The sequence below is a fragment of the Agelaius phoeniceus genome, chromosome 10, assembly GCF_051311805.1.
Source record: "Agelaius phoeniceus isolate bAgePho1 chromosome 10, bAgePho1.hap1, whole genome shotgun sequence".
Lineage (NCBI taxonomy): Eukaryota > Metazoa > Chordata > Aves > Passeriformes > Icteridae > Agelaius > Agelaius phoeniceus.
The window spans coordinates 6453777-6470180 of NC_135274.1; the positions used below are offsets into that span (position 1 = coordinate 6453777).

A 16404-nucleotide genomic window follows, 5' to 3' on the forward strand; every position below is an offset into this window, starting at 1 on the left:
TGGCATAGAAAAATAATTCCAGAGGTTTTGTACTACAGCTCTGAATTTCTACAAAAAGGCAGAAGATTGTCTGGCTCAGAGTCCTGTTCCCATCAGGGAGCTAAAGAAACTGCCTAGGGAAGGACTCAAACCCAAGGACACAATGACACTTTACCAGCAGACCCTCTGTGCTTCCAGTGTTCGTGGTCACAAACTTCAGGAAGTTCCTCAAAAAGGTTGGAGTGAGACCTTTTAAAAGGGGCTGGAGTGCCAGGACAAGGGGGAATAGCTCCCCACTGCCAGAGGGATGGGATATTGGGAAGGAATTGTTCCCTTAGAGGGTGGTGGGGCCCTGGCATAGGTTACCCAGAGAAGCTGTGGCTGTCCCATCCCTGGAAGTGTCCCAAGGCCAGGCTGGATGAGGCTTGGAGCAGCCTGGGTTAGTGCAATGGTGTCCCCTGCCCATGGCAGAGTGTGGGATTGGATGGGCTTTAAGGTCCTTTCCCACCCAAACCTTTCCATGATTCTGTGATTAAACTCACAGGCAGTATCTCCCAATCTCTTCTCACTAGATACTTTTTCTCCTAGGAATCTGGGTCAATGTTTTCTCCAAGCCTGGAAACAGATGGATACACCCTTGGGAAATGTTAGTTTCAATACAGCACAGTCATTTCCCCTTTTAAGCTTATCAATGATTAAAACATTTCCCCTCTAGCACATCTCTTCCAATCAGTGAATCAGACAAAATTCCTTTTCCCATGCACAGCTAAGAACCAGGGTCCTCCCCAGACAAGCAAGCTCCCATCTCCCCAGCTCCAATCCACCACAGGACAGATCTGCTTCCAGACCATCCTTCCATTTCTAATTTTTCATCCCCTCACTACCTCCCCACCTCAATCCTGAATTCCCCAAGCACTCTGTCTGTATAATTTATCTCAATCAGGCCAGCAAAACACACAGAACTTTGCAGCTGAACCTGCCAGTGAGAAAAAGCCCCAGCCTGTGCTGCAGGCAGGCAGCCAGGCAGGCAAGCGTGTTCTTTCTGCAGCCACAGGGGAGCCCAGGGCTGATCCTGGGCTGCACCAGCCCTTGGGGAAGGCACAGCCAGGTCAGGAATCACACAGGGCACTGCAGAGAACACCAGGGAGAGCCAGAGCTGTGGTGTGGGATCTGAGTCTCACTGGGACAGCTGAAATCAGAACTGCTTTAATTCTGCATTTCCCCCTTTTCCTTCAGACTTGCAAACTTATACAAGCCTGGCAACATTCCTTATTTAAGCCTTCAGCAAGCCAAGTGCAAGGAGTCAAGCTGGGAGAGAAAACAAGTGGGGGAACACTCCTCAGTGAGTTGAACTCCCTGGATTAGTGAGGATGCCCAGGGGCATCCCACACTGAGGGTGAGACTGCAGCAGCACTTAGATGGAGCTTACACTAGAACAGTCCTGTGACTTCATCAGATGCTGTAAGGTTTTTCCAAATCATGCTTTGGACTTGGGTAGCTTAGAAAAATGGTATCAAATGAAGCAGGTCACTGCCAATACACAGCCTAAAGCAGCAACCCCAATGTTTCAGTTCTTTAGTGTAAATCTCTTCCAAACTCAGCAGCAGCATAACATGCAGCAGCTGAGGTAGCAGGCTGCAGAGGAAAAGAGAAACAAGTTCTAGTTTCTCAGTTGTTTCAGATTTCAAGAATGCTCAGTAAACTACTAAACCTAAGCCTCCTTACTGGTGGGTGAGGGGAGGGAAATGAGAAATGAGAAAATGTCATTCTGCAAGATGCTGGGTTCCTCTGAAGGTGCTCAATTCTTCCTTTGCACTATGTAGGGTAAATCCAAGAGGGATTTAATGTTTTATATCCTAAAAGGAATAATAAAAGGAGAAAACAGGTGGCTCTAGGAGGAAAACACAGATGTAACACAAACAGCTACAGGAAATTGACAGGTCCTCAATAATTTTCTAGGCAAAGTGGCAAAACATAAAGAAAGGGTAGAGAGCCCTACAAAGAAAAATCACAAAACACAGAGGAGGAAAAGCAGCTTCTGTTGGTTTAAGCAGAATATTGGTGATCAATTCTGACCAGTTTGAAAAGCTGGGCTGCAGCTTTGCTTTGGCAAAGCTCCCTAAACAAGTCCATATGCAGACAAGGCACAGCACAGAAGGATCTGGTTTCTCCTTACTTGGACTTGACTAACCTACACCAACACACATGAAATCAGTTCAGAGCAATGCTCTGCTGGATTTCGAGGCAAAACCACCAACCTTTTACCCAGGCAACCTCTAAATCTCATTATTAACTTCCCCATCTTTGTACCTTGGGCGCAGACTTGAAAGAATAAATTAAAGTTGAAGGCAAACAAAAAGGTAAATTTAAGCAGCAGCACAGAGAAAGTCTGTCATTCTTTGCACTGTTTAACATAACAAAGCATCTGAAGAAGCTCAGAAAGGAAGGGGGGAGGCCAACTTTCATTCCTAGATGCCAAGGATGCTGGGCAGCCCTTGTGCTCATGACAAAATTGAATCATGTCAGCCTAGCAGCCTAACAAAATACTTCTTTTCAAATGTCCTTGTGCAAATGCAGTCTAGCTTCAATTCTTTTTTTTTTCTTTTTTTCATTTTAAGCACAATATACAAAAGAAACTTGCCTCTGCCATCATGGGAAAAGTGGGTTTTATTTTTATGAAGAAAATATATCCTGCAACATGCACCAGTATTAACATATTCTTCTTAAAGATGACAGCAGTGTTTAAAAGTCTCTTACCTGAGTTTCCACTTTGTTACTAAATCACTTGAAATCTGCATAACATAATTCTGGCAGATTTCTCTTAAATGGGGAGATACAAAATGAGTGTGCAATGCAAGAGTTTCCCATTATATTTGCTGCTTTGCAAAAAGCAGCATTTCATTAACAGCAGTCTGGTAACAATAGCTCACAATTATCTGTCCAGTGGCTCCCCAGCAGAGAAATGACTGAAATTGGGGGTTGTTTTCTTAATGCTCTAGTCTGTAATTTAAAAGAGTTTCTTCATCAGCAGCTGAGAAATCTCTGCAGTGTGACATCAAACCACCACAGCCCACCCAGAGCAGAGCCACTCCTGATCCTGACTCACAGCCACTGAAACCAATTAAAGGCAAGATTTACACAGTTCAGTGAGTTATGATCTCTATATAAATATTTTATTTGTTCTATTATGCACTCCAGAGAATGAGGCCTCTGCTCCTGAGCTGCTCATGTGGGTCAGTCCTCTGGCCACAGCAGAGGTTTCCATGCCAGGATGAACACTCATGTGAGAGAGGACAGACCCCAAGGTTCAACACCCCTCCCACACCACTCCCTCCCAAGCCTGCTTATCTCACTCCACAAACACACTGGATTCTCCCAGCACTGGATAACTTACCTTGCTGAAAAAGACAGCTTCTTTTTACCTCAATTTTCCTTTCATTTAAAGTGCACCCCCCTAAGTCTGAAACACTGACTTTAAATGCTAAACTTTGCTGGTTTTGCAGCACGTTCTGCAAATTGGAAAATACAGCCCAAACAGAAGGAAATGTGACTGCAGAATTAAAAATCAGCTCTTGACTACTGAAGCTTCTTTTTTTTTTTTAACAGGGTAGAAAGAACACGTTCCCAGAACAAGCCTTATTAGTTTGAATGTACTTAATTAATTCAACAATCAGCTTTGCCCAGGGCTGAAACTACAGCTGGGAGTTCAAAGATACAAGGAAAAAAATGCAAACTGATCCACATGGATCGATTTAGTTTAGAAAATAGCAAACTACTGGGAATGCAATACTAAGCCTCTGAAAATACTGACACACAAAAAGCTACTTACATCATATTTGTGCATATCCAGTGTATACAATAATAAAGTGAATTTTGCTTTAATAAAACAAGTAACTGACCACAGCCTTCCACCTGCATTTTTACTTAAGCTTTCCACAAAGCTACAGTCTGTCAGTTAGAGCTGCTGGGCAGGATTTTGGGCTGAAATACTTGTTTTTTAAACACCTTACACGTTGGGAGTCTGTGGAAAAGATGACTGATGAAAAATAAATCAGGGCAAAAACAAGTTAAAGCTTCAGCAGTATGGAGATGATGAAGAAGCAGCTTTTCAGTCTCCTAACACAGGCACCAGGGACTGTCCAAGGATGGTGATCAGTGTCAAGCCAAGAAATAAAGCAGCAGCACAAACCCAGCAATACTCACACCTCTGCAAGCTCACCCAACTCCAAGGAGCAGCAGCAGAGAGAACATGGGCTGTGGTTATTGGTTACCTGGGCAGAGTTAACTTCTCATGAGCTGGAGGGGGAATACAACGTGCAAGGCATTCAATTTGAGGAAATACCCAACATAACTTCAAGGCAATTAATGCATCCTTGAAAACCAACCAAGACTCCCCGGCAGGAAATCTTAGCAGGAAGCTTCCCAACACCCAGCAAATGGGAGAAAAACTCTTCGCTGAGAGCTCTCATTAAGTCCTTGTGAAATCTTCACAGGCAGTTTACCCCCAATTCACCTCATTGATACTGTTAAATACAATTTGCAAATTCAACACCCCGGGCAAATGGGATTTTTTCCACTGAAAGGCCTTTTGCAAAGTCAGAGGGAGGACTTCACTTCCACAGGAAGAAGCTCCCCTAGGAGATGCCACCTGCTGAAGTAATCAATATTTAACTCCATCCATACTAAATAGAAGATATTTATTGTTCCTGTAACCCACCTGCTTACCATTTATTTGTCTCTGAACAGCAACAACTACATTTCAACCACCTGCTTGTTCTTCTCTCCTTCACCTACAGAAAAAAAAAATCTCGACTTCTCTGCTAGGTAGGATATAAAAATGTCTGTAGAAGTAGTTAAATGACCCTTCTTAATGGGGAGATGGAGAAAAACCTAAATCAAAACTGTATATCTCACCTCAGAGCAAAATGCAAGTGAACTCTGCTCCTGACAACACCTTTCTAAATGAAATTTGGCCACTGCAAGAAAAAAAAGAAAACCTAGAAAACTCACCAGAACAGCAGCCAGGTTGCTGTTAGTAGGCAGGATGGTGCACATGAGTTACCTGAAGCACCAATTCCAAAGAAAAAATGCAGCAGAGATGAACAAAATGGATACTTGGAGGCAGAGGAAAATTAGTGGCAAGGATTTACACACAGGGCAAGGAGAAATGGGACAAGTGAGAAGAGGAATGGCACAGGGTTGGAAGCAACTGAAAGGAAACTCAGTAATACAAAAAATAAATCTAACTGTTGAACAATATAAAAGAACTTTATTCTTAAGTGTACTTATGAAATAAAAATTTAACTTAGCAGCTATGGCAAATCTCATAATTACTGCAATATGAAGTTTGATGCTTCTTTTGAATTAGAATGAAAGCAAACACTGAAAATAGAAAAAAGGTTCCCTTCTCATGAACTGCAGCTGCCAAGAGCATTGCTCTCAAAATAAAATCTCTGATCAAATGCTCAGTAGTGCCCCAAAGCTTTGGAAGGGAGCTGCTGTCACCTTCCCAGCTAAAACACCACCTCACAGGTATGCCAGGTGTCATTTGGGCTCATGAGTAACATGTGTTTGTGGTGTTTCAGTGTCACCTACCCAGAGAAATTGTGCCATTGTATTTTTATTTCATTTAGTTACAGCAATGCACCCACATGTTGATTTAGTTATCCCTGTAGACAAGACCCTAAGTCACCTCCAGAACAGTGTCTGGGCCAGTGCCAAGGCTATTCCAGTAATGAGTACCTGACAGAGCACAAATAAATTTAATATTAATTAGGAAGAATAGACACACCCCCTCCCTCAGTGCATCATGTGGGAAATGGATTCATATAAAATATTTAAAATTTGACTGAAGGTTCATATAGTGTGTATTTGTATGTAAATTTTGAGATAAGAAATGTTGATTTAGAAATGTTATGGAATAGGATAAATATTGTTGAGAGAGAAACAGAATTAGAAATAAGTTTTAAAAGGTGGTTTTGTAAAAATATTAGATATTTTAGAGAAATAGAACTATGAAAGATATTTTAGTAGGATTTAGGAGAGGTAATTTTAGATGATTGATTTTAAATTATTTGTAAGATAGTGTGGTAAAAGTTGATAGGTTAAGAAATGTTTATAGTGTATTGTAACTAAGAAACAGTTGGGTTTTGGTTGTAATGTTGTGAATTGTAACATTTGTATTATTTTTTATATGAGACTGAAAATGGAATAAAAGTTTTTAAAACACCAAAAAAAACCACTTCAGACCCCTCATCTTTGAAGTCTGTACTGCTGGTTCTGTGCCCAAAGGGATTGCTGAAGGGATGACGGACTGCCCACATCTTTTTGAGATGCTTTGAACACTTTGATCAGAGTGATACGGATTGTTTAACACAAAACCAAGCTCTAAACAAACCAAGCCAGGTCTGTTCACTCCTGTGGCCATCTCTAAACCTACAGAGCTTAGTATTTTTTTCTTTTATTAGGAATTACTCTGCAAGGCCATCAACTTATTTCATAAAGGCCCAACCAGATTGGAGAGGATAACCATCATTAGTTTATCAGCCTGCTCTAGCTTTCCAAGCTGCAGCTCCCATGCTTGTGCTCTGCTCTTTCCCAAGCAGCATGCTGAAATCAATATTCTGGTTAATTTAATTACAGCTATTCAACACCCAGTAAGTGGCAGGGAAATTCTAAAGCATCACATTAGTTTCATGCTGTTGCTTCTGCTCCCAGCTCTCTGGAGCAGTCAGTGCAAATATGTGAGTTATCCGCTTGAAAGAAGGACAAAGGCAGCGATGGAAGAGGGATAATGCCTTTGAAGCCTCTGCCATCGAGCCCTTTGTGCCATCACAAGGCATTTGCAGAGAGTGTTAGCATTCATCCCGACATGGGAGCTGCTGGTGCTGCTGCCATTCTGGGGGAAAAAGGGAAAAGAGCTCAATTCAACAGGCACAACTCATTAAATGCACTTCAGCCTGTACTCCCTGCTCTCATGGCTGAGACCTCGAGTAGGATTCAATCCTGCACACTAAAGTACAGAGGAGTAAATCTGACTCCACTGCAAGGGAAGTAGGAGCCTCCACGATATTCCAGTCTGGAGAGTTTCAGGTAGGAATTAGTCATCGAGTCATTTCACTAAAGCTCAGCACAACCGTGAATCAACACATTTGGAATTTGTCTCATTAATTCAGCTTTTCCAGTATCCAAACACAACTGTGAATAGCAGAAGGGGAGGAGAAAAACACAAGGCTTCGAGCTTTAAAATAGCCAGGGTGTACAGTACAGCTGCCTCCACAGCTCCCACTCTCAGGAAAACACCACCCTGGGATTTTCTGTGCCTGTGAACATGATCCCTATCTCCTTTATTTCCCTCTGCGCAGGTGGTGTTTGGGAGCAGTTTCGGTCCCTGCCTTCCTCTCAGTATCCTGAGCCTTTCTTGCTGGCTTTTCTCATGCATGCAGGGAGCTGTGCCTCCATTTCCTCTCTTTCGTTTCCATTCTGTCTGTGCACTGGAGGGAGAAAGAGACCAAACAATCAGCAGTGATAAATAGGATGCTGCCAAACAGAATGCAGGTGTAAAGTCCTCCTCACAGGAATGAGGAATGCAGCTTCGGGAATTTTTCCCCTCATCACCACCAGGACAGCCTTCAGAGGTCAGGTTTCTTCCAAGTCCCTGACACACAAATGTTACAAGAGCCACAAACATTTATCACTAGACAGACCTTGGCCTCTGGGGAGCTGAAATGGCTGTTTCCTCCCAGGCCTGAGCACAGACAGAGCTGCACCAGGCAGCCCAGCTGCACTCCACCCCTGCAGTCCCCCCTGAACACGGATTTCCAGAAGGAAAGAGCCTTCTCCAGGCAGGATTCAGACAGAGCCCTCAGCACTGTAAATCCCAACACATCAGCTGATGTGGTAAAGCAGGGTTCAGAACTCAACCACCCACCTCAGCAATGCTGAGCAGATCAACTCACACAAGGCCTGAAATTTATTTCAGACTTCTGCCTTAGTGGCATCACAGAATATGGTTCCAAGCAATCCTAATCCAGGCCAGAGGCTGCCTCCTCTAGGAGGAAGGCCTTCCACTGCCTATTGCAAGCTTCTAGAAGCTTGTTCTTCTGCAGGTTTGCAAGCTTTACCAATATTGCAGTGGATTATACAATTTCACACATCCCCAAAGAAATGGCACTGTTATTGGAAGTGTGCAAGCTAAAGGGGAGGTAACAGAATGGAAGGGGACAGAGGAGCCCCAACTGCAGCTCATTCTCAGAAGCCCCAATATGGACATGAACCATGTCACTGGGTCAAATCAGACAGACAGACACCCAGGCACAGTGGGAGGCTCCAGAAGGAACACAGGTAAATCAGACAGACAGACACCCAGGCACAGTGGGAGGCTCTAGAAGGAACACAGGTAAATCAGACAGACAGACATCCAGGCACAGTGGGAGGCTCCAGAAGGAGCACAGGTAAATCAGACAGACAGACATCCAGGCACAATGGGAGGCTCCAGAAGGAACACAGGTAAATCAGACAGGCACAATGGGAGGCTCCAGAATGAACACAGGTAAATCAGACAGGCACAGTGGGAGGCTCCAGAAGGAACACAGGTAAATCAGACAGACAGACACCCAGGCACAGTGGGAGGCTCCAGAATGAACACAGGTAAATCAGACAGACAGACACCCAGGCACAATGGGAGGCTCCAGAAGGAACACAGGTAAATCAGACAGACAGACACCCAGGCACAGTGGGAGGCTCCAGAATGAACACAGGTAAATCAGACAGACACAATGGGAGGCTCCAGAAGGAACACAGGTAAATCAGACAGACAGACACCCAGGCACAATGGGAGGCTCCAGAATGAACACAGGTAAATCAGACAGACAGACACCCAGGCACAATGGGTGGCTCCAGAAGGAACACAGGTAAATCAGACAGACAGACACCCAGGCACAGTGGGAGGCTCCAGAATGAACACAGGTAAATCAGACAGACAGACACCCAGGCACAATGGGAGGCTCCAGAAGGAACACAGGTAAATCAGACAGGCACAATGGGAGGCTCCAGAATGAACACAGGTAAATCAGACAGACACAATGGGAGGCTCCAGAAGGAACACAGGTAAATCAGACAGGCACAATGGGAGGCTCCAGAATGAACACAGGTAAATCAGACAGACACAATGGGAGGCTCCAGAAGGAACACAGGTAAATCAGACAGACAGACACCCAGGCACAATGGGAGGCTCCAGAATGAACACAGGTAAATCAGACAGACAGACACCCAGGCACAATGGGTGGCTCCAGAAGGAACACAGGTAAATCAGACAGACAGACATCCAGGCACAATGGGAGGCTCTAGAATGAACACATGCTGTTGTAGGGAACTTGTCTCAACCTGCTGCTGCTGCTGCACAGCCCCAAAGATCTGCCTGTCCCCAGCCCCACAGCTCCAGAGCAGGCTGGGTACAACTCACCCACAATCCCAAACCCACCGTACTGCACACCCATCACAGTCTGTCAGTGAGCTAAAGGACTTTACAGAGCAAGGTAACAGAATTATTATCCTAAAAACAGCACCTGCACTTCACTGGATATATCAGAACATTTTCAGCAGTTCAGTTTTGTTTCAGTGTGTGGTGTCTGCCAGGATTAGAAGTGCACTTTCCATCCAGGTGTGCACCTATGTAAATCTTCCCTTTCTACTGGTGCCATGAAGTGGGATTTTGTACTCCTGCAAAGACAGGCATGTGGAACACTGAAAAAGTACAGCCTGCAAAAAGCTTCTGTTCTTCAAAGCCAAGCACTTAAAAGCTGTGAAATGAAGATTTCAGAACACATATACAAGAGAACCTGAACCTGAACTGTAACTCTTGTACCACACACACACCTGCTTCTATACCTTGGGGTACTCAAACATCTGCTCCTTGGGGGACATCTCCTTCATCCTCCTGCAACCTTAGAGGCTCTTTGCTGCATTTTTTCCAGTACCTGTGAGTTCCCCAACTCCCATGGAAAATGATCTTGGGTGCTGCTAACAGCCCTCACTGAGAGCACAGCACTGGCTGGCTGGTGGTGCTTCAGGCTGTGATTCTGTCCAAGGCAGGCTGAGAGGGATTTTAACAAGGCTCTGAAGCTTTTCAAGAATCACAAAGAATACCCACTTTCAGCTCCCTTTCATAACAATCAGGCAACAAAGGAACAAGAGGATTTCCAGCCACTATAGATGCTGTGCAAGTACCATAAAGCACTTTTGATGGGAACTCCTGTGTGTGACCAACTCCCCAAAACAGTGACATCAACAAAGATGTTTCACAGTATAAAATGAAGACAATTATCATCTGCTGCAACAGGATGATGCTTAGACTCCATTTCTAACATACAACATTGAATTTGGCCTCTAATTTCCCAGGACTCTGCTCAGCCCTGGTGAGAACACACCTGGAGCACTGGGCTTCCCAAGAGAAGAGCCACAGAGCAACAAGAGAGGGCTCAGTGAAGGACCACAAAGGGAATTAAAGAAACTGCAACACCTCTACCATGAGAAGACACTGAGAAAGCTGAAGCTATTCAGCCCAGAGAAGAGCTGGCTTGGGGGGATCTCATCAATGTATATAAATATTCAAAGGTGTGTGCAGAAAGGATGGAAGCAGGTTCTTCCCACCAGTGCCCAGTGAGAAGATCCAAAAACCAGGCACAAAGTGAAACACAGGAGGGTCTGCCTGAGCAGCAAGAAAAACTCATACAGAGAGGGAGACTGAGCACTGGCACAGGCTGCCCCCAGAGGTTGGGAAGTCTCCATCCTCTGAGACATTCAAAAGCTCCTGGATGTGGTGCTGGACAAGCAGCTCTGGGTGGCCCAGTTTGGGCAAGGGGTGGGACCAGATGACCTCCAGAGGTCCCTGCCAACCTCAACCACCCTGTGAGTCACCACCTCAATTTACAAACCAAACAAACAACCCTCTGCTGTAATAGATTTTGCATCGATGGTGCATCTTGCAGCCAGACAACTCATTTTAGTAAACTGCACAATGGCTTTTAATGAAATTCTAGAACACATAAGTACAAGTCACATAAGTGAAATTAATTTAACTCCGTAATTGAGTGAGTGCAAATATAAAACTAACAACAGACAGCATTCAGTGATTGCTCAGAAGAAACTAGGCCAGAGAACACTAAATTTGGAAACTCAATGTAAACATTGTAGGACTTCTGACTTTAAAATTCCCCTGCAATTCTAATTTAGCCCCCTGTATACATGCATTCTGATAGCCCTTAGTTACACAATAATGTGGTGGTATTTTCCCCCCATGGGACTAAAGTCTCAGTTAACATCCAGACCAGACTCCTAAAAAGATCCAGAGCCATGTGACAGGAGGGCTATCCACAAGACCAATTTCACAGCTGAAAGGCACGTAGTCTCCAAAAAAAACCCCTGCAGGGACAGAAAGGGTTGTCCTCACTGCTTAAGCACCTTCCTGCTGCCATGAATGCTGCAAAAGAACAGCATGCAATGCCAGGAAAACTGCTTAAGCCAAGTTTTCACAGGCAGCTATTGATTCTGGTCCTCAGAATCAGAGGGTAGAACCTGTGAGGCTGAACTGCTGGGAACTCACAATCAAAGTCTAAAAGATACACCAGGAATGCACAAAGTGCCAAATAACATTGTGTTCTGAAACAGATTAGATCCAATCCTTAATTAGTAAAGTAAGCCATCTATCTAATAATAATGAGTATTTTCTACCTTATTCTCTAAACCTTAGATTTGTACCTGCAAAACAGGGATGTACCAGCCTTCACATCCCAGGATCCTGTGAAAGCACAACAATGGAGCATTTCAACATGGGGCAAACACCACACTCTGACTTCATGGGAAAACTGCAATGAAAGTCACTAAATCAAGCAGAGACCTCCTACTGAGCAACTCATCACTAACTCCACACCACCTGCATGTTCAGCACCACAGGGTGGTCACTGGAAAAAGGGACAGGATCAGGTGGTGCTCTCACACCTGTACAGTCACTAGGTAAGACTAACAAAACTTTCTTCAGGTCTAAGCACAGGCCCAAAAAAGGGTCTCCAGATGAACCAGCTCTAAAAAGCTACAGATGATGGTGCTAAGAGAGTTCACAGACACCCCTAACATGGTTGTGGTGCTCTGGATGTCTCTCCCCAAAAAGCAGCAATTCCCTTCCTCCTCCCCAACTCCCCCTCACTCTGTCCCTCCCCACTGCTCTCACCCTGACACCTCAGGCTCCTGCTGCCATCGCTGGAGTCACCTCAACCAAGTCCCCTCAGCTAACTCCTTCCTACTCCATCCCCTCTAGTGCTGAATCCTGCCTGGTGTAAGTGGAATCTGACACATTCAACTATGTGAAAACCACAGATTATTTTTCCCAAAGGCTTGTAGTCTGGATGGCTGGGAATATTTTCCATGGGAATGGCAAGGGATATTTCTGACAGAGACACCATATGCCTGCCTTACAGCAAGTCCTGCTTTCAGACCCTGAGAACTCCACAGTGTTTCGAAATAAAAATCCACCTCACACAACAAGACGAGCCAGTTTCCTCTGGTTTTCTTCTACATAAAGTCCTGAAGACTACAAAACAATTCCTCCTAAGGCAGACACATGGTCAGAATTCCACAGCCCGACGGTGGAAATCTGGCGTGAGCACACAGGAAAGGAGCAGGCAGTTTTCACTGTAAATCACTGTTTCTGTCCTTCCTCTGTGCCACAAAGAACAGCAGCCACAAATAATCTGCAACAAGTTCCTGTTTCACTTCCAAGAGCCACAGCCTGATTAAAACACAACCCATGGTTCTGCAAGACACTGAACTCTGGGTCTGGGGAAAGCAGCAGCACCAGACACTCCACTGAACCGTGTCAGCCTGGCTGATGGAGACACCACATGGGGATATGGCCCCACAGATTTCCCACCAGACCCTGGGATGCTCCAGCTCTGCACTGCTGTCTGTGACTGATTCAGCAGCCACATGTGGGCTTACATTTATTCCTAATCAAACTTGTCACCTAAAGATGTACAGGGGTGATATTTAGAAGCATGAAAACAGCACGGGCTGTAGTAACTGTAGTAATTCCATGTAACATTTGGGTTGATGAGAAGGAAATCTGAGTGTTTCTGTTCAGCCACAGCAAGACAGTAGCAGACACGAGATTGTTTAGAGACAAAAGGTGAAAGAATCCAGTTTCTATTAGCAGCTTCAGTGAACTTAACACTTCACTTCACAAGCAAGCTCATTTTCCTATCCCCCGTGACTGACTATCCCAGCATCTGCTGAACCACAGCTTTTCTCAGGGAAGTTCCAGAAGCTGAACCCCCTCACTGCCCTTTGCAAGTTCACACATCAGTATGAGACCTTAAACCATGAACTTGATTATATGTAAATCTGTAAATCCCAATCAGATACTACAAAATGGAACATGTGAAAAGCTGGCTTTGTTTCCAGAATCGTGAGCACCTGGAACAAAACTGTCTCTGGATTTTCTTCTGCCAAAAGAATACATGAAGTTATTGATAAATTGGCCTGTGTCTAAATGCCTCCTTAAACGTCATCTCACCAACAGCCAAGGGCACATGTAGAGATGCCCTAAAATAAATTCTGCTCATGCCAACAACACAATTTAGATTGTGGAAGTTTAGTTTGCAACAGATTTCCAGTGATTTGAACCCCACTAACTGAAGGAAGTCCCAGTTTACCTCCACATTAGATTCCAATTTATCTCTGGCGTCACAGAGGCAGAATAGATCATTCATGTCAGATACTAAAAGTGATATAAACCAGTCACAGAGTAGTAAGTGATTTCAGCCATGTAGTAATAGACACCCATAATGGAAGCTAGAGGAAGAAATTTAGCTTAAAAAATAGTAACAGCACATCTTGCCTCCTCAGTTGCTACTCCATGATGAATAATTATGCCAGTGGGCCACAGAAGCCTGAACAAATCCAACTAACAGAGACTTCAGGCACTAGACAGGGGAGAGCTCAAACCATTCAGTACTCCCAAGATTAACTACTTATTTAGAATCCCAGCTCAGCAGCAAGCCAGACATTTTCACCCTCTATCTGTACCAGAGCATCTGGCAGCAAGCACGTGCCACATACAAATGACAACAGCAGGACACTGATCACCAGGGCAAACCATGAGGGAAAAATGTTTACAGTGTTCTTCAGTGCTCAGATCCCCTGACTTGGGTCAGCTGTGTGCTCATGGAGTGCAAATTAACTGGAGATATTTTTATTTTGTCCATTTGACGCAAATAAAGTCTCGCACTGCCAGTTTTCCAGCTTGCAGAGATACAGGGCACTTGGGAAAAGCAAATCACTGGGGACACCAACAGATTTGTTTTGAGACTCCAGCCACCAACTCTAAACAAGAGCCTATGGAAGGCAAAGCCTACAGAAAACAAATCTTTGTTTAAGTCAGACTCTCCAAGCACAGAACTCCTGTGAAAGCCTTCCACGGCGGGCCAGATGGGGGACTTCAGGAACTGCCTCCAAGTCCTTGCGCAGCAATTGTCAGCCTGCCTAGAAATTAAGATTCCTTTCACACACACACACCCAATTATTGCCAGGTCTCCTCTCTGCCCTCTGCATGTCGCTTGCCGGGCTAATTAAATCATGGGCCTGAGCTCACCTCTGCCAGGGCTTACCCTGCTCCCACAGGACACCATCCTCAGTTGCTCCAATCTGGGGAGCCCCTCACCATAAGGGTGAAGCCTTTTCTTCCCCTAACCACACACACACACACAAAGCAGCACAGAGACCCCTTTGACTCATCTATTCTCACCACGACCCCAGTCCTACAAAACCAACAGATCCCTGGGACCACCCATCCCCATCCCAGTCCCATAGTTCCCCATCCTCTCCTATGCTCCAGGTCTTTCGTCCACACTCACAACCCTTTCCATCCTCCTCTGCACCCCCAAATCTGCATCCCACAGACATTCCCCCCGTCTCCTGGACCCCCCAGCAAAGCCCTGGTCCAGCTGACACCCACCATCCCCACCCCAGTGCCTGAGCCCCCAACCCTCCCGAGCCCCAGCTCCTTCATCCCTGCTCGCAGCCTCTCCCACAGAACCCACACAAATCTCTGGATTCACCCATCCCCACTCCAGACTCACAGACCCCCATCCTCTCATGAGCTGGAGATCCTTCATCCCCACTCACAGCCTCCCCAGCATCCGAGATCTGTTTCCCTCCCAGCATTCCCACAGACACCCCAATTCCCCCCGGATCCCACAGCCACCTCCGGTCCTGCTAACGCCCATCATTCCCAGTCCGGTCCCACAGCTCCCCATCCTTTTCCAGCCCCCTAAACTTGCACTCCGGCCCGCAGAACTCCCCTGAGCCCCTCCTGAGCGGCCGGACTGCCGCCGCCTCAGCCCCGCATTGCCCCCGGGCCCCGGGGCGCACTCACCGATCAGCTGCCGCACCTCCTCCTCGCTCAGGTAGATGCTGAGGCTGGGCCCGGGGCCGCTGGGGGGCCAGTCCGGGGCATGCGGGCCGAGGCCGGGCTGGCCCTGCACGCCGGCGGGCAGCACCAGCAGCAGCAGCAGCGGCGGCGGCGGCAGGAGGCGGAGGAGATGGCGGCGCGGGCCCCGCACCCGCCGGCCCCGCCGCGGCCCCGCGCCCGCCTCCCCCGCCGCCTCACGGGGCCGGCCCCGCCGCCCCCCGCCGGGCTCCCGGCGCCGCGGCACCATCGCTCCGCGGGGACGGAGGGACGGACGCAGGGCCGGGGGGAAGCGGGCGGGACCCCCCCGCCCCGCCGGACCCTCGCACGGCGCGGCCGCCGCCAGGCCCCGCCCCGCGCACGCGCCGCTCCCGCCGCCGCGGGCGGCCCCTGAGCGCGGGCGGGAGGGGCGGGATCCCCCTCACGGCTCTTCCCGCCTCTTCCCGCATCCCGCCCGGCGCCGGGAGGAAGAGGAGGAGGGACACAGAGCCTCCCCGCTCTCTGCCTAGGGCCCGTCACGGAATGACAAAATCACTGAGGTCGGAGAAGACTTCGAAGACTGTCGGGTCCGAGCTGTGACCGATCCCCACCGTGTCACCCTTCACCCATGGCACTGAGTGCCACGTCCAGGCCTTCCTTGGACACCTCCAGGGGTGAGGACTTCAAACCTCCCTGGGCAGCCCCTTCCAATGCCTGGCCACCCTTTCCATGATGCCCAATATGAACCTGCCCTGGCACAGCTTGAGGCCGTTCCTTCTCTGTGCCATTCACATTCTCTGGAAAAATACCTTCACCCAGGATTTTTCTCCTGGGAAGCTGAGAAGCCTCAGACAAAAGGGAAGCAATTCTTATCTCAGTTGCTTCTCCCTTGTTTTGCCCCTTGGGAATGTGTTTGGAGATTGTTTACCCACAGGTGATTGTTTCATTGGATTCTGGTATGAGTTGTTTTGACTCATTGGCCAATC

General features: G+C 46.9%; 1 protein-coding gene across 2 annotated transcripts in view; it reads right to left on the reverse strand.

Moving 5' to 3' along the window:
- The window catches only part of RYK (receptor like tyrosine kinase), a 54513-nt gene extending 38711 nt beyond the window's left edge, over window positions 1-15802 (reverse strand). Inside the window, exon 1 of one of the 2 annotated variants that reach the window (XM_077183740.1) lies at window positions 15407-15802. In XM_077183740.1, coding sequence (XP_077039855.1) covers window positions 15407-15689 — 283 coding nt within the window. In that variant the 5' untranslated portion in view covers window positions 15690-15802. The remainder of the gene's footprint in view (window positions 1-15406) is intronic. The other variant, XM_054639272.2, reaches the window with a different exon arrangement.
- Between the last annotated feature and the right edge of the window lie 602 nt (window positions 15803-16404).